The 23,541-nt window shown below is 52.6% G+C and overlaps 1 protein-coding gene across 1 annotated transcript in view; it reads left to right on the top strand.

The window, feature by feature from the left end:
- Positions 1-169: 169 nt before the first annotated feature.
- Positions 170-23,541, top strand: part of LOC308053956 (relaxin receptor 1-like) — a gene marked incomplete at its 5' end in the record, with an annotated part of 29,524 nt that continues 6,152 nt past the window's right edge. Inside the window, 4 exon segments of the mRNA XM_080365945.1 lie at positions 170-284; positions 675-742; positions 19,424-19,643; positions 19,646-19,747. Of these exon segments, the coding sequence (XP_080222071.1) occupies positions 170-284; positions 675-742; positions 19,424-19,643; positions 19,646-19,747 (505 nt within the window).

Genomic DNA, 23,541 nt, shown 5'->3' with positions numbered 1-23,541 from the left:
GAATAATAATTATGATTGTTATAAATATATATTTCATTGCAGTGGCCATTTGTGCATGTGTTCATCACTGATGAAGAGACCAGAGGGGAGAGTGGGTGATGCTCAGCTCCTAACAGGCTCCTGACAGCAGATGCTGTGTCCTCGCCCAGCCTGGTGGGCAGGTGGACAGATGCCTTCCTCCTCCTCTTCCTCCTCCCCAGGCACCAGCCGGGGCACCCCCAGCTCTTCTCTCCAGAGAGGCTCCGGGGTGTCAGAGGAACCAGAAGAGCTGGACATCTCCGGAGGTAGGTGCCTGGCCGTCCTGCCTGCAGGGCATGCCCTGGGGCTGGCTGGAGCCACTTCCAAGCTTGTCCATTCATTGGGATGCATGAGCAGGGGGAGAAAGCAGCTGGGTTGGGAATGCTGGGGAAAAACACTTGCAAAGTGGGGCATGGGGGGAAAGCGCATAGTCATGTCTTCTGGACTCTGCCTCAGTTTCTCAATGCATGTCTGCTCTTTTCCAGCTGAGTGGAAACAAAAAGGACTGACAATTCCATCTGTAAATGATTCATATTGGCAACCAGCAGCAATTTTTTCCTCTTATCAGGGAATTATCTGAACGGCGATTTCATGACTGAGTGTAGAGGATCTTTCCCCTTCTCTTAGAAGGAAATCCTTTTCCCTTCTTTCCCCAGCCATGGACGACCACCTTCTCTTCACATCCTCAACTGCACAGCCCCTGCAGGCTGAGGATGCTCCCCGGGTGAGTGTCCTGGCCCCTCTCTGCCACTCGACCTTCTCCGCTTTCATTTCCTGATGCAGAAAGTTTCAGGTATTTCCTGTAGCCACTTCAAATTTCCTTGAGGGTTTCTTCATTTCATCCTCAGGGGGATGGCCTGAAAGCAGGACAGTAGGAGTCATGCAGAATGGGGTACACAGGAAGACTTTGTACTAATCAGCATTTCTCGGCTAATTTTTCCACTAGCCTTTCCACTCTGAGCAGCTCCCCTCTCCTTGCAGATCAGACTAGATAATTATATATGGTCCCTCCTGGTTTTGAAAATCAGTAAATGCAATTCCATCTGCAAGCAAGTCTAATATTACCACTGTCAGATCTTCCCTACTCGTAGACTGCAGCTCCTGCCAGAGACTGTCCATACCGCAGTGGCTGCCACTGGGGCTTCATTGGAACATACAGAGAGAATGAGCCCGTGGTGGATACTTTTAGCTATAGATGGAAATTCATCTCTGAGGTACTTGCTCTTCCATAAACTCATTTGCCGTAACTCCTCCAGAGGACCTGGAGCAGGTTGCCATGGTTTGCCAGCAGCAAAATAGAGAAGAGGTGGGAGAAAACCCCCATGCACACACATTTTACCCTAATCTGCTCCCACCCCACAGCAGCACACAACCTGCTTTTGTCTCCCACAGGGGCCTGACGATGGAGCATGGGGAAACCTGGCCACAGAGCACCCTAACCTGGCCAGCAGCATCTCCCCAAGGCCAGGCAGTCCAGGCTGGGCAGCCGCCTTGCACCCGCTCTGCCAGGCACTGGTGGTGAGGAGGGGAAGGGACGATGCCAGGCTGAAGTGAGATGTCTGACACATGCCAAAGTCAGTTTTGGAGACTGGCATTGCCACAGCTGGGATGCGAAGGCAGAGGATCCCAAGTCCAGCTGGGATCCGCTGTAAAACTGCCTTAGGTCTCAGTGCCTTGAGGAGCAGCCGGGCTCTGGCTGACACCAGCTGTCCCCTTCAGAGCCGGCTGCTGCTCTCTCCCGTGTCTGACCCTGTCCCAGGGTCTTGCACTGAGGCTCATGTTCGGTCAGCTCAACAGCTCATGCCGAGCAGGTCCAGCGGCTCCTCTGAAGCCAGGCCAGCTGCTTTGGCAAGCTCAGCAGTAAGTCATCGAGCAGGAGCAGAATGGAGTCTCTTTCTGCCTCTCCAGCCCTACATACTGCAGCCCAGGAAGATGGGAGAAAAAGATGAAAATACATCAACAACCAGAGCTTGTACAAACATAGCACTAGATGTAAAACCTAGAACTTGCTTTTCTCTATCTTCTGTAAGACCAATCATAACCTCTGCTGGGAGCCTTCTCCCGGTTTGGCCAAGGGAGGAAGAACTTTCCTGTCCCACCGTGGGGTCACTGGCTCCTTCCCTGCCTCCCGTGTTGCCCCAGTGCATGCATCCTGCAGAGGGGAGCCAGCTCTCTGCAAAGCCAGAGTATCCTGCTGTGGCCACCTCCATACCACGCTTGCCAAAAGAGCCTTTCCAAAAACCCTGATATCTGTCTCCAAATGTAAACAGACATTTCCATGGAAAACCCACAGCTCAGCTCAAACAACAGGTCAGGGATGTTTGCTGAAAGCATGTTTTCTGAGCCCAGAGAGTCTCAGTTTCCCTTGTTTGCACACAAGGAAGCTGTTTTTTATGGTAATTTGTGCTTCAATAAACTTGAAATAAAATTCATTCTGCCCTTTCCCAGCTGGCGTCATCAGCATTTCCCTCTGTTTATCACATCATAACCATCACCCCGGCAACTGCAGCGTGTCCCAGCAGGGATGCTGGCTGCAGGTGGGGCAAGTGCCAGCTCCACACCCCTGAAACAAAGGTCCCACTTTCATCTGAGCATCTCCAGTGGCAGACGGAGTGAGGCAGGGAGGGAGATGCCAGTTGGGAGCTAAACGGCTTCTGAAGAGGATGCTCTTGGCAGCAGCAGGTGCCAACCCTAGGCAACATCTATGAGCTGGATCTCTGGAGGCGCCTGCCAAGCTGCAGACAGGGGCATCCCCACAGCCTTGCTCCAGCTCCGGGAAGGAGCCACAGAAAAACCCAGCTCAGAAGGGAGGGAGTTTGGGTGCAGTCTGGTGACCTAGTCCTGGTGCAGGTTCATCTCTGCACCCACTCCTGCTCTCCTACCATGCTGGGGCCCATCCCCTCTCTGTGCCTCCCCCCTGCCCCATCAGGGACTGAGTGCACCCCTTCTAAGCCACAGTCAGGGATCCCTCTTTAGTGGCTGGGGCGTTTCCCCCTTGTAACCCTGTATCGGTTTGATTTCAGAACTCACTTTACCAATGAGGTCGTTACTCTCTGGTGAGCCCCCAGACCCTGCTGCGCGGCTCGCTCCCTCCTCTGCATCCTCCTCTGCTGAACGGCAGGACGGGCTGGATCTCTGGGAAGCGGAGATGCTGCGCAGGCAGCCCGGCGCAGACCCGGCCGGGCATCCCGCGGTCTCCGCCTGCCCTCCCGCGGCAGCAGCCGGCACCGCGCACGGACCCGCACTCGGAACCATGCACAGACCCACACACGGACCCGCTCCCGGCCCCACGCGTGGCCGCAGAGCAGGTGACCTCTGCCGTTGCCGCACCCCACGCAGCACTGGGATAAACCCCCCATTCCCACGCTGCAGCGGCAGGGGGACCACCGGGGCAAGGGGACCACCAGGGCTCCTTGGGGCCTTCAGACGGCTTTGCCTCCACCAGTGGTAATGACATTAACGCTCAGGTGGGCCAGTGGTTCCAGCGCTCTGGCTCACTGTCCCCGAGGGCTGGACGAAGGTTTTCCTGCTGCGCACTGGCAAATCCTGTTCCTGCGCCCTTCTTGCTCCATCACCCAGGCAAAACCAACAGGCCGGCTCCCAATCGGCCAGCCGCCGCTGCACAGCACCAAAACGGGGCGCCCTCCTCAGCACGGTGGGTGCGAGGAGCCGGGCACTTAACTCCATTTTTGGGGAAAATACCAGGACACATTCTCCCGACAGCTTGTAAACAGTGAGAAGCTAACAAGGCAAGGAAAGCAGTCAACACAGCTTTTTCAAGAGCAAATCATGTCAAGCCAAGCTAGTATTTCTTTTTATGACAGAGCAACAGCCTTCTGGATAGAGAGAAGCAGGAGTTATCCTATATTTTGTCTTTAGTGCGTTTTGATGTTGTCTCTCATGGCACACTCATAATCAAGGGAGAGAAAAACTGAAATGCTTATGAACTGGGTGCTCCCTGCCCGAAACACGCACTCGTGGAGAAGTTACCCAGCGTTCACTGCCAGGCTGCAAGCGCGCACAGAGCAGGGCTTCAGAAGGGCTGGAGCAGGGCTCATGCATTCATTAATGGCTCAGCTGATCGAATGAGCCTGTCTGTTTATTTTGCATATGTGATAGAGCAAGAAGGACACAGGAATACGATTTGAATTTGAAATGATCTTGAGAAATAGAAGAAATGGTCTTGGGGGAAAAGTGAAGCAGCTCAACAGGCACAGATGGGAAATTCTGCCCTTAGGACTAATCAAGTGCACAGAAGCAGAAGGAGGGGTGAGTGGTGAGGCAGGCTCAGAGAATTGCGGTGGACTTCAAGCTTAGCATGAGTCCACCACTCCACCCTGAGAAAGTCAAAAGTTGCCTTAGGTGCCTAGACAGTGCCAGCATTTTTGAGACACATGGAATATAAGCTCTCCTCCACTTTTCCCTGGAGATATGTCAGGAAAAGCAGTTTGAGGCATAGAAATTTGAGAAAGACGGGGGAGAAGGCCAGAGAAGAATGATGAGAAGGATCAGAAGGACAGGCTGAACCATCAGGGAGATTTACACAAGAGAGAATACTAGAGAGGGGACATAACTGTCTTCAAAGACGTAAGCTCTGGGGCTCATAACAACCTGACTCAACCTCACTCCAGGTCCTTTAACTTCATCAATTCATGCCAGCGTGGGTGAGATGAGTCCTACCTGCATTGAGGACGGAACTTTCTGGAGACCTCCAAAGCTGGCCTCAGCCATGCCTGGCCCTGCAGGCAGTTGCCATCTCCCCCTGCCCTGCACCCTGTGAAGCCTGTGGGCACCAGAACACCACTGCCACTTGCCCAGGAAGGACACACAGACTGGTCCAGCAGCCAAGGGAGTGGTTTGGATGCCAAGGTCCCCAGAGGACCCTTGTGCAAGGCTCTCAGCTGCACAGTCAGCAAATGAAGATTAAATAGCCAAGTGAAGTCGCTTTCCCCATTATCAAAGAGCTGCTGCTCTCCCCTCCACTTGCAATGACTCATGCTCTGCTACAGCACTTTCCCCATCAGCCTCATCTGGGATGTATTACAGCCTTGGACCCCACTCTGCTTCCTTACAGATGTGGATTCTCCTGGAATGTCTGCCTGCTCCTCCTCTCTAGCGTTTCTGCTTCTCAGGTGTTCGCCTGCCCCGCTAACAAAGCAGTCCCCAAAGCAAAGCTCCTCTTGGCTTGTGCCCAGCTCCTGGGAGCCCTTGTCACACGTGCCCCAGAGCCAGCGCTGTCTGTGCTGCTCACTGCCATCCCTTCCATGGATGTTTCCCCAGGGAGACTCCCCAGGCAAGAGCTCAAACCCTGTGGGGGGAAAGGTGGGTGGGAGCAGGCTGGGCTGGGCCAGGCTGTCTGCCCTCCTGGAGACTGCTCAGGAGCCATGGCTGTACCTGTAAGTGGAAGTTCATCCCATGAACAGTACAGCTGGCGAGGGAAGCCAAACCAGCCTGGCAAGAGTGAAAAGCAGTCAGGAGACAGTCTGGGACATGACAAGCTTCAGTGATTATATGCATGAAAGGAGAGAGGATTTTAGCCACCAGACGTGATGCTCAGGCACATGAGAGGTGAGGGCCCAGCCATGGTCCCACCTGAAGATGAGTGGGAAACCACCCCTCCCTGCCCTGAGTGCCCACTGCAGCCAGTTCTGCTTTGACAAAGCAGCCCAAGCACCTGGAAAGAGGGTGCTCCCCCTTTCTCAGAAGCTTCAGAGGTCTGTCCTGCCCACTGGCCCAGCTCTTCCTGTGTGGGTTTCACTGCAGGTTGCAGAGCCTTCGTCTCCTGGGTCATTTTAATTCTGACCTGCAGAGGGGAAGGAGGAAGACATTCAAATTCAAGGTAGTAAGCGTGGATTCATTGGATCTTCATTACAAGCTGCCAGCTGACATTTCAGAGGAGGTGATCGCATCCCCCTCTGTTTAGTAAGGTTTAATTTAACTGTCTCAGAAGCCCATATGTCTTTCAGTGCCTGGGACAGTGGTGACTCAAGGAGGCAGCAGAGCTAAATCAGATGCCAAATACTGATTCCTCTGCACATCCCCAGGGACCGACAACTGGAGTTACTCTCACCATCTGTCTTTCAGCATGCAGCCCCTGGAGAAGATGCACACTCCTTCAGCTAACAGTGAAGACAGCAAAAGGACAAATGCTTTCATTTCCAAGTGTATGGATTTTCTGTTCAGGTATTTCAGGAATGTGCTGCACTAGGGGAATGTGTTTTGTTCATCTCTGTAATGGGAGGTAGCTGTTGCACTTTGCTGTTGTAACAGGTGTTGCACTGTGCCCATGCTTTACTGCGTGTCATGGATGGATGGCCCAACTCCTCCACATCCCCTGCCAAGGGCATCTTTCAGGGACGTGTAGATGTTTTCCAGAGGTCCCATTCTGTGATTCTGTGATTCTGTGTTTGTGCTTTGGGCTCTTTGGAGGAAAAAATGTGTAAAAGGTTGTGTTTATTGTTCCTTGTGCTCTCACACTTACACCAGGCAAGCTTAGAGACTGACTGGGTTGGTCAGAAACTTGGGACATATGATAAAAGCATTTTCTTTCTAGATAGGACACATCTTCATGGGAACGAGTCCAGTATTAATAAACTGTCAAGTAGCAGCCAAGTTTGTTGTGTTAACTCAGAAGTAATGAGGTCGTTGTGAATCACAGGGAGCCTGGGACGTGGGGGTAGAAACCAGCTTGGAAAAATACTAGATTAGGCCAAAACCCGGAACTGAACCCTTCTTCTTTCTTTATGATTGAAACTATTTAACAGTTTATATTGTTCACATTAATTTTCCATTTCAAGCTTCCAAGAAAATGGGAAGGGAAACCCCAGGTATCACAGAAACCAGCCCAGGGGGGTACAGGAGCCAGCAGAGGTGGGGGGGGGGGGGCTCAGGCAGGTGCGGCCCCTGCCCCCACAGGCAAAGCCCACCGAGGGGGGTCAGCGCCCTACCCCAGCTTTGCAGGGACCTGTCCCCGAAACACCTGCAAATGGGGCTGTGTGTGATGCGGCTGTGCTGGAGGATCTGAGCTGGGGAGAGAGGGCAGGCTGTGAGCTTTGCTACCCTGGCTGGCCACGGACAGCAGGAGGAGAAGGAGGAGGCTGGGGCCACTCTCACGTTCTCTCCAGCCGCTCACCACTACAGCATCAGTTCCCAAAGGCTTTTTGTTCCTTGAGGGTCACTCGTGGGCAGGGCACTCACGAAATGTGGGAAGAATATCTGTTTGCAAAAGTTTTCCAGGTGTCTGGGGACTTTGGGGAAATAGCTCAGTGGCAGGGTGACATCCGTGTCAGACGAGTTCTCACAGAGAAAGGGAGCTGCGGTGGGAAAAACCCTTCTCCCCAGCTTTGCATATTCATTTATTATGATTAACAGGCTAATCCACTGCCCCTCCCTACACTCTGACAACCTCAATACCCATTTGCACTTTTCCCCTGCAAAGTCTGGCTCTTCTGACCACCCACAGTATTGACAAAAGCTCCTTCTTACCCCCTGCCTTACTGTCTCCTGGGGAGCTCCCTCCCTTCACACATCACCCTGGGGTGCCAGATTCGGCTAGGAGCAAAGCCCCAGCTCCAAACCCTCCTGTGCTTTGGGGGAGCTCATCCTCAAATACAGACAACCCAGCCTAAGCTTCTCTTTGCTTTTTTGTTTCCATACAGTTCTGCCCTTGCCACACTATTCCTCAGTTCTTCTTCCTGTTCTCACTTTCTGACAGGTTTTCTTCATCATCCTCATCCAGCCACCCGGACCTCTCTTCCTCAGGCCCTGCAGATGTGCAAAAGCATCTCTGCACAGGTACACCAGGCAAGGTGGCATCTCATCTTCCTCCCATCCTCCCTGCGGTGCATCTGCCTCTTGCCCTGTGGCACTGGCATCAAGCCCTGTTCCTCCCAAGGGCAAGTGTGGGTCCCTGACCTTCTCCTGCACTGATCCAATCCCAGTAGCTCTGCTCCCTGTGCCAGTATTGCCACAAGCTCTAAAGTATCAGCTGCTTGGCTCACTTCACACCTTTATCCACACCTGTAGGGGTCTGACTACATTTTCTTTTAGGTGGTCACACACATGCCCCACCCCATGTATTCAGCTGTGCTATCAGGGCAGCCATGAATCACACAGGCACTGCCCAGACCCCGCAGAAGCTTGCAGACAGGAGCATCCCAAGGGGGTCACAGAGATTGCTGGAAAGGCACTGCCTGGCTGCTGTCAAGCCTCAGGAACTCCTCGTCTTTGCTTCAGAAATGCTCTCTTGCAAAATCTCCGAGCAGTGGAGGTTAATCCATCTTCTTAGGGGTGAAAACTGAAACAGGAAAAGGGTTATATAGGCTCTTCCAAACTGTGAGACGCAGCAAACCCATTGGATCAAGGATGCAGAAATGCCCCACTCGGACCATCGATGTTTTATTCAGTACTAATTTGCAAGTCTTTGCATTCAAGATGATATTGAAATTACTCTACTTTCCAACAATGGTAAAATCAGGGCTTAGGCAGACCTAGAGGAAGCTCATCTGCTTCCCTGCCAGCTTGGCTCCCACGGCATTTCTCAGAAGAGTGGAGAACAATTCTGCAAAGAATGAGCTGAAAAGTGACATATTTGCTCTCCTTTGTTTTCACTTCCATCAGCTGCAATCTTCCTCTTCTCTATTTCCTAAAAGGCTCCCATTGTAATTTACTTCTCAGGAGCATGTGAGCAACACGACGCTGCAAGTTCCTCAGCAGTGGAGGCAGCCGAGCAGATAAACCCGCAGGAAGCCACGCGTGCGCTTTGGTAACAGCTGTCCCATGGCTCACGCCTGCCTGGCACCAGCCCGGGCACAGAGCAGTGCTGCTGCTCCCCAGTGCCTCCCTGCCCGCACGGAGCTGGGCTGGTCACAGCCGGGCTGTCGGGAAGAGGGCAGGGGGCTGGCACACACAGCCCCCGAGGTGCCTGCCCACCCCAGAGCCCGCAGGGTTCGTGCCCCCAGCAGCCCCAGCCAGCACCCTGGGCTGAACTGCCTGCCGCTGCTCCCCCATCCCCAGGGTGTTGTTCATTGCAGGTACAATTTTTATTGGATTTTGTTAAATTAAACATATGATCCCATATTATCTGACCCAGCTCTGAAATCTCCCAGGCACAAGTAAGCTCTGCTGTCTCAGCTTTTCATTTACATGTTTATTTACTGCCTTTCAGATCACCCCGTGTACTGTGAGGCACTGTGCAGCCTCTGATGAATAAATAACCAGTGTCCTTGTAGGCCAGATTGATTAAATGTATTTAATTAATGAACCCAGTGCCCCTTGAGGACTCTCCCAACTAAAATACTGAAACCAGCCTTTTATATATGACAGTACCAGGCCCCATTGATTTGCAGCAATATGAAAAAGGAATAATTTAGTAACTTCATTGATGCCATAACAAGGACATCCCTGAGGATGGGGAAAGGCTGCCAAGCAGCTGGATCACAGGCGGTTCACAGGTGACTTTCTCCCCCTCACCGCTCGGCCACGCAATGCCTACAAATGTCTTTATTTCTGGTGGTGGTGGGTGCTGGCTGCCCCCCCCCCCTCAGCCCACATGGCTGGAGGGAGCGGGTGCTGCGGAGCCAGAGCTGCTGCCTCACTCCCAGTGGGCATTGGGAGCAACAGGGAAAGAGCAACTGTCCTCTGAGGGAAAAATAATCTGCTGCAGTTCAGAAGTGCTTGCTCCTTTGCTCAGGTGAATTAACAGCGGTTCAGGGAACAGGCAGGGCAGGGCTGTGTGAAAGAATACAGAGACACTGCTGGCAGCCAGGGAAGACACGCTGGAGGAAGGCTCACAGTCTGCCTGAAACCACCACTGGGAGAGGCACGGAGGGAGGACTCCAGCGTGGGCTCACCATCCAAACTGTGCAAAGCAGCATGTGCTGGGAGGGAGCTGCCAAGCTGCGGGTGCAAATGAAGCAGTGTGAAGGTGCCCGGGAGCTGAGGGGAAGGTGGACCGTGGGGCAACCCCAGCCCCACTGCAGGGACAGTGCTGGAGGGTGGGGTGGCAGCAGGGACATCACCTCCCACACACAGCCAGTCGGGCACCTTCACACAGCAGGTGTCTGCACCCACATATGCCGTCTCCCCGAAAGGGGAAAGCCCTTTGGTACCTGCCCGCCCAACTCAAAGGATAACCGCTTTCCAGACGGGAGGCAGGGAAGGCAGATGGTGCCCCAGACATCAGACCTGAGAAGCAAGACAAGCACCACACAGAGCTGCAATTCAGGCAAAGGCAGCACTGGTTTCAAGGACAGGGGTTTATGGGGACAATGCTGCCTGCAGTCGGAGGATGAGGCAGACCGCTGCCCAGCCCCTGGGCTCTAGGGGGGGAGGTAGCAGCGGGCAGGATGAGGAAAGGGGTGCAGGGAGGGGGTCTGGCCTGGTGCTTTCTCACTGACAGATGCCTGACACACAAAAGCTCACTAGCAGCCTTTCCAAAATCTGCCCCTGAATCTTCCGCCCTAATTCTCCATTAGCAAATGTGATGACAGGCAGATATTAAGAGCTCCCCTGGGCCACTCCTCACCAGGCAGGTTGCAGAGACATCACGATCTGGGCATCAAAACCTGCCCTGAGCAGCTCTGTGCACAGACCCGCAGCGATCTGTCCCTGGGGCAGGAGCTGCTGAGCTGCTGCTCCCACAGGAGGCTGTGCCAGCTGTTGGAGGCAGTGGGGCTGCACCGAGCTAGGGGCTCGGGGGGCACAGGGGGTGCTGCAGCCCGGGTGGCAGGGCTTTGCTGGGGGCTGTGTAACGTCACCCGGAGAGGGGACAGCTGGGGCTGCTCCTCACCAAGGTCAGACCTGGAGGTCTGCAGGAGAGGGGAAGCTGGAGCAGGACTGGGGAGCCCAGGCTGGGTTGGGGCAGGGAGAGCTGCCCAGGGCCAGCCTAAGCAGCAGTGTGCTGGGGACCACGTAGCTAAAGAGGACAGACTGGCTTCTGCTCGCAGACATGCAGTCAGGGTGTTCAAGCAAGCCACCTCCCCGCTCCCCAGCTTTCCCAGTTTGAAGGCAGATGGCAGGCCCCGCCAGCACCTCACCATGCCACAGACCTCACCCTGCCAGGCTCAGCAGCATCCTGGAGAAGATGCCACATGGGTTTATTAATTAGTCCATTAAATTATTGCTGAAGCTAATTGAGACCCACACATTCCCCCTCCAGCTCCCTCCCCACCGGCCAGCAGCTCAGGCAGGAAGACACAGCATTACAAAGGATCGGTAGCGTGCAGCTAATTAGCTGCCGTTGGGAGCACCCAACGCCAAGTATGCCGCGTGTCCTCCGTGCTGCCTGACACAGACGTCTGCCAGGCTCATCTCGGTGACGATCATCAGGTTTTAATTAGTCTCAAACACGATTCCTGTCACAAACACTCTGCTGGGGGTTGTTTGTTTTAATTTGATCAGGGACAGGCACAGAGAGGGGGAAGAAGGAAGGTAATTAAATTTGACTAAAAATCTTGGAATGCCATTAAAGCGGATGTCCTCATTTGCATAACCTGCTACCCGCAGTGCCCAAAACTTCCATCAGATTACTGTGGCTATTTTTGCCCCTGAGCAGACGCGGTGCCACTGCCCGTAAGTGTCGCTGCCCGTGGGTGGCACTGCCCATGGGTGGCACTGCCCGCCCGCAGAAAGCTGCACGGGGCCCACGGACCCAGACACCGGGAGGGTTCACAGGGCAAGAGGGGAGGGGGTCAGTGGGAAAGGATAAAAATAACCCAACCCCACACACACCAAACTCCTGGCTTGCTTTTGGCAAGCTGGAGGGCTGGGCTGCAGGTGGAGTTGTTAGAACCCCAACACCTGGGTGAAGTGGTTGAAGTAGCATCACCTGGGCTGTTCCTCTGCTGCAGCCTGGGGCTTGCTGAGGGTACATTCCCTGAGGCTTTCCTGGGGTGCTGGGGGGTGCTGGCTGGGGGTGCGGGAGCGGTGCAGTGGTGCTGGCAGGACGGCAGGGAAAGCAGCAGTGTGATGAGCTGGCTGGGACTCCAGATCCCGCACTTTGGGAACGCCGCGGCTCTCAGACCTGGGGTGTCAGCCCCCAGCGTGAGGACAGCTGAGCTGCAGGTGGGTGGAAGATCAGACCGGGCGTCTCTCTGCAGCCCTCCCTCCCTTCGTGTGGCCTTACACAGCTCCTTTTGTCCTTCTGTTTCCCTATTTGTGTTTCCCTGTTTAACATGGAGAAAATACTATTCCTAATTTCCCTACTCGGCTGTCCACAAAACAATTATCTGATAATTATTTCTGCTCATTGGCAAGTTAGTTCTAATGATGTTTGCTAAACATTAGACTATTATTGCAAACACGGCTTTTGCATGTGGAGTCAGGGCTGTGATTGCTGGAGATGGTTTCTGAGAGAAATAGGTTTTACAGGAAGGTGTTTGTTTCATAGAGATGTCGCAGTCAGAGCTAGAATTCTGTGGTGCCAATAGGTTTTTCTAGTTATATATATATTATATATATATAAAATAATTAAGGTGATAAGCTTACACTGGGTGACAAACAAGAGTTTAATGATTGATAGAATTAGACAGTAAAAATCCTGGACAGTTTGGGAAGAAACACAGAGAGGAAGAAGGAAGCAGGAGTATTGGGCACAGATGTCCAAGGATGCTCTTTAATACAGTATGCAGCAGAGCCCCAGGAATTTTAAGATAAATCCACAGCTTTGCAAGGCAAGTCCAGACTTGCAGGGGTGAAGCTATCAGCATGGGAAGGCTGGTTTTTCTGCGTCTGAAGGACCAGCCACCGGCAAAAGGAAAATTGTGCTGGTGCCCTAGTAAAGCCCAGAACTGGCTTAATCCTTGCCCAGACCTAGTGGCCTTCAGAGAGCCAGTTCTTCTGGGCCTGAAAATCTGAATTTCCCTGCTTCAGTGGCTCCCAAACCTCCTCCTGCAAGGTACTTAAGATGCCTAAAGCAGTGGAGGGTTTAAACCCTAAAAAGCAGCACAGCTCAATATTTATGTCTAAAATGCAACATCAGAACAAGGCGCTGTGATCAAACTTCTTGTCTGCTTTAAGGTTGGCAATTTCACACAATTTCAGCATGATGACTGGAAAGCAAAGGCCCAGATATTTTCCTGTGACTTATTCTGCAATGATCTGCAAAAGGAAGAAGCATGTAGGTTTGCAGAATATGGAAGAAAACTGCCGAGTGTGCCAGCTTAAACAGCTTTAGCAATTTGTTCCACTGCTTCTTCTCAGCTGTTGTGTAGCCAGGATCAGTCACAGGCTGTTCCATCTCTCCCTTGGTTGGTCACTGATGAAACTGGTTCTGTTCCTCTCTCAGAGTTTAAACCATAAATGAGTGGGGTAATTATTTCACTCCAATATTTACAGCTTCGTTGCCTGCAACAATGTTTCTGCTCAGCTCTAGGACCTGTCTGACAGTGGTGGGTTCGCATGTGCTTCCTCCCTGGCTCTTAGAGTCTGGGTGCGGTGGAAGGTAATGTTGGTAGAAGCTCAAGGGTCAGAGCTGCTTTACAATGCAAATGCTAACTCAAAGCTAATGTTTCTCTTTAGCTTCAACCATATGTTTCCCTTTATGAATTCTAATTTCTTTAGGGAGTCCAACTTTTACAATGGTTCTCTTTTCTACTTGCCAATTCCCTCTCGGTAGCTGTCCTGCTAAGGTCATGTTATGCTTTCACAGGGACTGCCCCACGGCAGAGGCAATCTTGGTGGCGGTGGAGGTGGATCTTAACCCACCTGGCACCCTGACAGGCAGACTCTGCATGGAGCAGCCCAGCAAGCCCTGCAGCGTCTCCTCAGGGAAGCGTGACTGCACTTGCACAGATGCTGCCCAGTACGGGGTGCATGGACAGTGTCTCAGCGTGCATGAAAATGAAAACTACATGCCAAGAGGCGTATTAGACTACCATGACTAGTACTTACCCTATTTCACAGAGCATGTGCAAATGGCAGCCTTTGTGCAGCAGGAAAATGTTATTCAGTTCTGGTTTGTAGCAGTACTCACTAAAATTTCCATTAATGTTGGGGGGTTTCAACCTCAAATGGCTTTGCAGCCCACAGAACAAAATTAGCAGCAGTGAAGCACAGCCACAGCCAGAGCAAGCACACAAACCGCAGAGGGAAGAAGTGCTCAGCTGAGGCTGCAGAGAACAAGCCAGCAGAGCATTTCTTCCCAGCTGGAGCTGACACCCTAGCTAACCTCCTTACATCACCAACGTTGGAGTTTATTGAAGGCCATGAGTCAGCCAAACCTTGCCTATGAATCTCAGTAAGAAGGAGAGTGCTAACATGCCCTTGCTCTTAAGAAAGAGTTTGTCTCCTACTTCTTCCAGTTCCTAGGTCATTCCCCTTGCAGCAGGGACCTGTTTGGCTTCACTGACCTACAGATTTTGGTCAGATTTGTGCAATCTCTTTTTTTCCCAGCAAGATAAAAAACGATAATGCACAGGAGAAGTGTAGAAGAATGTGAAACTCTGTGGGGATTCACACGTGGAAGGCAACAGCTTCCTGCTAGCCCTGCTGTGTTCCCATCAATGCCAGGACATGGCTCTGCTGCGGCAGCAGGGGAAGTCAGGCTAAGGACGGTATGAGCAAGTTCTGGCTCATGCTGTGGCTCAGGCATTTTCACTCAGTCCAGACTGATTTCTCTACAAGCACTGCAGCACTGGTGTAGTCCTCATGGTGTTTGCTGATGAGAGATTTCTGTCCCCTACCCGTGAAGTAGTGGGCAAAACACAGCCCTGGTGCTGACAGTGAGCTATTGCAAGGTCTGGGTTTTGCTCCACCAGCCCTGTGCGGTGGGAGTCGGGGCCAGAGCCCCTGTCTGCAAGCATCACACTTTGGAGAGAAAACCCGTGGAGCTGTGTGGGAGCAAGAGGTCAAGCCTCAGCAGCAGCAGAGTTCAACACTGCTGTTCATAACAGAGCCTTCCTTTCTGAAGTGCAGCTGTCTGCCACCTTGAGAGCCTTTGGGGTGTTCGTTGTAGCCCCCCAGGTCTGGGATGAAGCCAGCCCTCTCCACAAGTTCAGCTTCAGCTCCTGGCTGGACTTGGGAACTGTTTGCTGGCGCTGGAGATTTCTTCTCTGTTGCTGCCATCATGTCATTCTCAGGGCTTTTATCTCCCCACCTGCAAAGCGGGGGACAGCAATCGCTTCTTAACCAGCCATGGAAAAATGAGGTCTTTGTTATTGCTCCTTCGCCCCAGCCAGAGGGGGACAGCAATGGGAAAGGTGCTCTAATTCCCAGTCCTGCAGCAGGCAGCGACACCTCAGGCTCTGGCTTACAGGGGATGCTCTCCAGCAGTGATGCAGCTTTCAGTCACTCTAGCGAGGGCTGGCAGAAATTGTCTCTTGCTTGTCCTGGGAGGAAACCCCTGCCCAGCATATGTACGCACCTCCCTTGGCACCTCCAGGAATATTGTTAGGGTCAGAGCTGAAGTGGTGCGAGCTGCCCAAATGCCTGTGGGCACCTGCCCAGATGTGCAGATCGCACCAGGAGAAGGGCAGCAGAGACTGAGTCTGCTTTTCCTTTAGCTGCGTAGAGCAGCAGTGGAGGCAAAAGTGCTGCTGCTTAGTCCAGGAGGACTTGGCAGGTTAAGGAGAGGCTGCTGGGCTGGATAAGGCCCCCTGCTTTGCTCCAGGCAGTACTGGCAAGGAAGGGAAGGGCAGCTTTGCACCTGTCAGCATGGACCTGCTGCTTCACTCCCACTTATCTGCGCTTTCAAAGATTATACGGAAGAAGAAAATGGGGGGGAGGGGGCGGGGAGAAGATCTAAATATCACCACAAAACCTGCTTTCTACTCCTCTTGGTGTTTTTTATTTTCATGCCAGGTTTTTCAAAGCAGTGCAGCCTCCCAGCTGGGACCAGGACTGCAGCAGCAGCCGCTGGTGGTAGCCAGGCCAGGCAAATCCAGACGTGCCTGCTGGAGAGCAGGCCATGTGTAGGAAGGAAAGTCCAGGTCACGGCATCTCTTTAGGGCAGAAGGTAGCAGAGATTATTTACAGCTGGATCAGAGCAATTGCAGGTTGTAGTATTTCACCGCAGACCAGCTTTGCAGAGAAAGGAGTGGTGGTCTCCCTGCTGCTTCAGTTCCCAGGGGTATCGGATGCTGCCTCCGATTCTCCCTTTGCAGTTTCATGCGAAGTCATCAATTTCCACCTATCTGACATGAAGTTGGTTCTGTGAGCTATTAACTGGTCCATATTAGAGAAGCAGACAAGGCAATGTAGATGTGTATATGGACTGTCCAGAGGGATAGATTGTATACAGATGTGTGCATTGTTAATTATTACCGTGTTTTCTTATAGTTCAGCAGGGAAAGGTTTCTCCTGCCCATTTGCTTGTTACTTGGCAGGCTCTCAAACCTGTGACCTTAAACTTGGCACAAATTTTTATTGTATTTGCTGCCTCAGAGAAACGGGTACTTAGGAAAATCAAAAGGAACAGTCACACATGATGAGTTTGCTTTTGTCCATCTTGCAACACATTAATTTGTTAGAGCAACTGCTTGTGCATGCCCTCTACCAGAGTGCCATGTAGCAAAGCTTTCTGCTGGGTTTTATCCCCCCTTGGGTGGGTGCACCTGCTCAGCTGCCCATTCACACCCACCTGAGCCCCTAGTGCGGGGGCTGGACCTGCTGGCAGAGAGCAGCTCTGTAGGCACCATCCCTGCTCCCTGTAAAGTAGGTTTTGTATGCTGCTGTGGTGCTGGTCTTAGTGTATAAAAATGAATCTTGCAAAATCAATTCCCCTTCCAGCTCAGTTATAATTAACAGGTAGAAATAAAAGATGGCTTTTCCCTTTTCCCCACACCCCCTGGTTTTTGGCAGCAGCCCAGCCCGGTCTGACCAGCTGGGAAGAGGTGGCATGAGTCATGTCATTGCCAGAGGAGATGGCTCCGAGCAAGGTGTTATTCCAGGCACTGGCTTCGTTCCAGGCAAATTGTGTCATGCTGATGGTGACACTTCTATTGCTTCCCAGCTGGATAGAGGTTAGCAGCTGGAAAGCCCTATTCATTTTGGAGCAATGCAAGCAGGGGAGGCCACACGCAGGGTCATGCACGGCTGGTAGAGACTTGCGCCACACATGTCTGTAGGAGCCGGTGCCAGGGAGCAACACTGGCTGGCTCCATCCAAGGGCACTGCCTACCCTTTTCTCCCTCTCCCTGTTGTATTTCCGTAACATCCTCCATTTCAAAGCTGATGCAATCCGGAGAGCACCAGCCCTCACCACACCCCTCTGAGCTTTGGGTGGACAAAAATTTGCTCTTGATGAGTAAGACAGTGTGGCACTAAGCAACTGGCCCATCATCATGCAGGAGATCTGTCTGTATCTGTCCTCTTGGAGAGGTTTGGCTTCATAAAGCAAATCACGCACAGAAGTATTGAAGTCACTGAGTCTCTGCATTAACAGGAGGTCTTGGATGAGGCTGTCTGGTAACGAGCTGCCCGTGGGCAAATTCCCTGGAAAGTGCCACTGGAGCAGGAGCTGCCTGCACCACTCACCAGAGAGAAGCAGCCATGTGCTGGCTCGTGTCTTTCTTGTTTTAGATATATGTGACATTGTCACGGCACTGGCAGGCTGGAAAGGGGAGACCTCCAGCACGCGCAGCAGTCTTCACCCACTTGTCTGTCACAGACTCACCTTGTGGTTGTGTTATCAGAAGGAAATAGATGTTCTTGCTCCCAGCTAAAGAAACAAAAGATTGCACATAAACTAATTTTCAGTGCTAAACCTTTGCAACATTTAATAGCAGGTATGCTTTTTAACATCCCAGGCAGGGAGTAATTCGTTTGACAGTTGTCACACATCTCGGCGTTCTGCAGCAGCATGGGCGATACCCCTGTGAGTTTGGACATGTCTAATACAGAAGTATAGCCACAAGTGTTTATAAAAAATCTAAAATTACCGCTTGGTTTCCAAAAAGACTAGTTAAAGGCAGGTACTTCCAAAACAGAGGTCTCTGGGAGCCCAATGTACTAAACTAATTGTACCAAGGCTACAACCCAGATTTTTTATTTTGTGGTAAAAAGGGACACGGCCCTTTCTGATGGCACAGAGCCCCTGGCACAGGAAGGTCGGGTCAGCCCAAGGGGTCCCCAGCCAGGGATGAAGAGCTGCCCCCTCCCAGCTCCCACACGCTGTCAGGCAGCCACCAGGCAAGGTGATGGTTCAGCCTTTACAACCTTATAGAACTGGGCCTTCCCTTCATGCCCAGTGGCTAGGATGTGGGATCGTGGCTGATTCAAGGTGGGAGACAAAGAGCAATGGTATGGGACTGCTAAAAATGCCACTTGGACCTGCTTTATGGCTTCAAGTGGACAGAGGTCCCTCCCAGAGGTGCTTGGGATGGCTCCAGTTTTTAGGAAAGTTTTATAGAGCCACAAAAGACTACTCCAAATCTTTGAATCATGTTGATTACAGCCACGGGGTTTTGTGTGGATTTGGAGTCCTTGTTTTCCCCAGATGCATTGGTAAATCCCAGGATAGGCTTGTAGAACCCCTGGCCAGTCAGAGATGTCTGAGCAAGGATTCAGGCAGTGCATGCAGTTTATGTCTAGCTCAGCCAGCTATTGCAGAAAGCGGGAATATTTCTAGGCTAATAGAAACTTCCTCAGGTCCAGGCATGACTTGTCTGCAGGAAAACTGCACTGGTGAGGACAGCGCACCCACGATTTGGCTGCCAGACTGGCCAGAGGGGACTGTGTCCATGTGATGCTGCTTGCTGGAGTATTGTGAGTCCCCACCAGTCATCCCTAAATCATACCCCTTTCCGCATCACACAGCAGTGTGTGTGAGTGAGGCAAAGTACTTTTAACTATAGCACGCACAATTAGCCATTAATAGCCTGGCAGTTGGAGAAAATCCTGAGCGACAAGCTGGTCCCCCCCAGCCGTGTTCCCCTGGTGCCTGATAGCTGCCACTTCCCAGGGCCCTGATCAAAGAGGGCTGTGTGGAAACGTTTAGCTGGATCTGAAGCATGCCTCTGCTGTGGATAATTGCAGGATATTAACAAACAGGGCTCTGGAGCTGGCTATCTTTGATGGCTCTGATGGAAGGGGCTCAGTAAAAGGAGAGCCAGAGCTGCCAAGACAAGACAGCTTTGCACCCAGGGATGGGGGTGGCCTGGGGGCTGGGGGGAAGAGATGGGGTGGCCGGTTTATTGGGGCTCTCCTTGCTGAATTTCCACATGCTCCTCAGCCAAACTGCCTCTGCTCAGGTCTCCTGCCTTAAAGGCAGCGTTTTGCCAGCTGAAAGTGCTCCCAAAGCAAGGATTTGGATCCCTCTTTTCCCCTGGGGCATGCTCGCGCCTCCTCAGCAGTCTCTGGGACCCCATCAGCTCACACTTGTCCTGGCCGGAGTGTGGTCTCACAGGGTGCTGGTGTGGAGGTGCTAGTCCTTGGTGGCAGCAGCACAGGCACCCTTCAGCACCCCTAGCCCTGCACGTCCCCAGAGCTGAGCACAAAGCAGAATGTGACCCCAGGAGTTCAGCTTCCCAAAGATGACAGCATAGCATCTGTGAGGGGTCCAGGGGCAGGAGGTGCTGCCCCAGCACTGAGCACCTCCTCTTCCTCGGGCAGAGCTGTCTCTGACCCACTCCCAGCAGGAGGGCACACATGCCCCTTGGGGCAGCTGCCCTGCGGTGACCTCTCCATTTGCTGCCACCAGCCCTGCACTGCAGCGGGGTGTGGGGCTGTGATAATGGAGCCGATGAGAACCGCAGTCAGCAGCAAGCTCCCCGCAAAGAGGGATGCCCTCAGAGTGAGTAACCCCCAAACCTGGGAATACCAGGATCCACGACCATGAGTGCGCCAGAGCAGACCTTGCTCTTCCCCTGGGAACAGTGACAGCATGAGTGGGTGAACAGTTGGACTTAATGATCTTAAAGGTCTTTTCCAACCGAAATGATTCTATGAGGAATCCTAGATCTGCTTCAGCATCCAGCTCTTGCGTGTTCAGGCCAGCTGGCACAGTAGCTGTGTGTGCCCCCCAGGGAGGAGTTGATCCACCAGGAATTCTCCTGGGCTGGGGTGCAGGAAAACCCTTGTTGCTATAAGTCTGGGACAGTTATTTCTGGGTTGTGGGGGAAAGGCAAAGGAGCAGAGGGGCTCTGCACTGTCAGCCAGGACACGTGGGTTCGGCAGATTTAAACACACAAAGTGAATTCTGGTTTTTTGCACAATACATAGCGCTGTTGTGGAGCTCTTTGCTCAGTGATGTTGAGTCCAGGACTGCAAATGAGTTAGAGACCGGACAAATTCATACCTTCTGGGAGCTGATTAACTGAGTGGCTTGGATGGAGTGTCTGGCTTAGGATATCCTTGAAGCGAGCTAGGTGAGATGCTAGACATGGAGGAAAGAAAATTTTATTGTGACTGTGCCTGCAGACATGCCGCAGGGCTGGATGAATCTGTGTTCTGACCTGGTACAGCCATGGGGCTGGAGCTACTCTGTGTGATCCAACACCCTCTTCTGAGGCTGCTGGGGTTTTGCTGCACACTGATGTCAATGCACAACAGCTGGTGCCAAGCAGTGGTCCCCATCCTCTGCCTTGCTGCAGCTGACAGCTGCTGGTTGTAGATCTTGGGCAATGTGCTGGCTATGAGGAGCAGCAGGGTGGTGGTGGAAGATGAGGGTGATGCCTGCTGTAAGCCATCCTCCTGGCTGGGCATCCTTCCCCAGCCCGTGGGCCTCCCTGCCCTGCACAGGCCCCCTGTGCCCTCTCCAGCACATCCTCACTGCGTGTCTGCAGGGCTGGAGCTCTTCCCAGGGCAGTGCCAGTGCTGGGGAAGGGCTGTAGACTTACTGAGCAGGACCTCACCAGTGTCTCCTGGGTCTCCTTCAACACAATTGGGATGTGAGTAGAAATGGGTACATGCACCCCCTGCCCCGAGAGAGGCACGAGCAGGGCATGTGCTGCCACCTGGCAGGAAAAAAGCTTAAAGGGAAGGAAATAAAATCCCTGGCTTTTACTTATCCCTGGGTCCAAAGAACCAAAGACCCTTCTCTGCTGAGCTTCAGCTGCTTGCTGCGAGCCTCCCATAACAGCACTGAGCTGGGAGTGGCCATACCCTGCCTGGAGTGGGGACTGGGCAGCCTGCCTCCACTGCCCAGCCTCCAGCCCAGATGCACAGGGTCAGAGACAGTCAGCAGAGCTGAGGCCTGGGGTACCTTTGCATGCACAAAGCAGAAGCTAGGGAGGGAGGAGAGTGTGGAAACATCATCTGCAGCAAATAAAGCTTGCAGATTGGGAGGGCAATTAGCAATGTAGCTTTAATGAACAGCAGATGCCTTGCATTGTGTTTGTATTGCACAAGAAGAGGAGGTCTAGTCTTCACTGTTTTCATTTGAGAAAGGTCCCTCCTCTGTCCTAGCCTTCTAGCCCTGGGTTTGGTGTTTTCCTGCTAGGAACCTGAAGAAAAATAAAACCCATTCTTTGCTGGACAAACAGTTTTGCTGGGTACAGGAGTCTGTAGAAGCTGTGAGTGTTGCCACCTTTATCCTGCTCTCTGGCTTCTTTGTGATAAAAGGGGAGAGCAGTGGATGCACGAGCCAGCAATGGCAGGGCTGCATGAAGGGAGCTGGGGCTGTAGGCAGGTTGGAAAGAGCAGCTTTAGCAAAAGCAGGTTTAATCAGCAGCAGTGTCTGAGCAACTCTCCTCCTTTGCACTGCTTCCAGATTCCTTGGCCACAACAGGATCACACAGCTGAAACCCCGGGGGTTTGAGGACCTGCATCGCCTCTGGTGGGTGCAAGTTCCTCCTCCAGTCCCAGAGTTTGTGACTGATCCTGACTCTTCCTTGCATTTACCATAATTTAATTTCCTTGACGGGAAAGGAAGGATGTGAGCATGATGGTTTCAGAGTATCTGTATTAACATGCCCATGCTGGGGGCTGTGATGGTGTTGAGCACAATGCCGAGCTGGGTGTCCCCCTTCCCCACCTTCCCCACCAGCCCTAGGGACTGGGGTGCAATTGGCCTCTGTTGTGGCTCTTCTGTGAAGCTCCTATTTGAGTTTCCCTCCCCTGTTACTGAGGCCAGGTTTAGCACGGACTGGTCATGGTCTTGTCCAAAACCTCGTTCCAGCTGGCTGGTCCGCGGTCTGGAGCAGCCGCAGCAGCAGCAGGGTGCAGTGATGGGCTTCGTTTAGACAGCCTCAGCTCCCGAGCTGCAATGTCAGTGGTTCGTATATAAAAGGCTTTAAGTGCACTATTAAACACAGAGACTTGCAGCTCCATCACCTTGAAAAATACATGCCTAAATGTGAAAGTACAGCTAATAACCTTCCTTTCTGCTTATCCTCAGAGGCTGTGTTTGATCTGGGCCCATGCGGTGTGTGGTTTTACAGATGGAGCTTATAAAGGTATTGCTACAGAAGAGAAACCATAAAGGCCGCTTAACAGTATGGTTCATCCCCTTTCTGCGTTTGCAGGAGCAGCTCAGACAGGTCTGCTGCCCCCCAGGCTTCCCCCCTCTTACTTGCCCTGGAACCAGCGCAGTGATTCCTTAAACCAAGGAAGGAAAGCAGAGGATGAGCAGCTCGCAGAGGGTGGTCTGTGATGCAAACACGCCAGAGGACTTTTGAGAAGCCAGGCACGGCCCTGAATTCCCCAAATGGTTTCTAATTTATCTTTATTTCACAGCAGAAGAGAGGAAAAATCCAACAGACCCTGACTGTGAAGGAATCCAGACTCCACAGCTGGATCTAATGCTTCAGCCAGGGCTCCTAGGCCGGATTGAAAAGGGGGCTCAGGCTGCAGAGGGGGGCAGCCCCCTGCCTGTGGGTGGGTGTCTATGCTGTGCAACAGGATTGCTCATCCTGGTGAGGTTTGCAGGGCTGAAGTCGTTGTGTTTCCTGTAAGTAGGGTTAGGACAGCCCTCCCGCAGGGTTTGGGGAGACCCCACTCTGTAGGTGTCTGCGTGCTACCTTCTGCGCTGCTTCTCCAGGCAGCTTCCAGCCTTTTCCAGGGCAAGTCAAAAATGCTGTGGCTTCCTCACCCTCCCCAGTGCATGGGGAGTAATGGTACAAGGGAGAAGCGTGTCTCGCTCCCGCACCCGGGAGCTGGCAGGGGGAACCAGCAGGCTTTGCTGGTGCTGCTGCTTCTCTATGCCATCTCCTGCTCTCAGGATTAGAGCAGGATCTTAGGATTAGTCCTGCTCTGATTAGAACTAGTTAATTGCTTTTGCTTGGGACAGGGACAGGCAGGTCCTGGGCAGGTTGGCCTGAGCAGAGCCTCAGAACTTACTGATGAGCAGGATGGGTAGCGATGCCTGTGGTTTGGGTTGCTGACTGCTTTCCTTGGGTCAGTGACTGCAAGCAGGATTGGTTGTTTTCCCAAACTACCACCCTGCTGAAGACCCCCTCGTCTTCACACCAGGTCACCTCAAGCCAAGGGGTTTTTAAGGTCCAGCCATTTCCAAGGTGGGTATACAGAATAAGGAATTTGCTTTAACCACCATAAAAACAATTTTGCAGGCACTGTAAGATGACTTTAACACCTTCTCCATAGTCCAGAATACAGATTGGAAACCTTGGCAGCAGCCTGGAGTCAGCG

Source organism: Falco punctatus, assembly GCF_963210335.1.
Source record: "Falco punctatus genome assembly, chromosome: 15".
NCBI classification, from domain to species: Eukaryota; Metazoa; Chordata; class Aves; order Falconiformes; family Falconidae; genus Falco; species Falco punctatus.
Note: the sequence above shows the minus strand (reverse complement) of the source record. Positions and strands in the feature narration are given on the sequence as shown.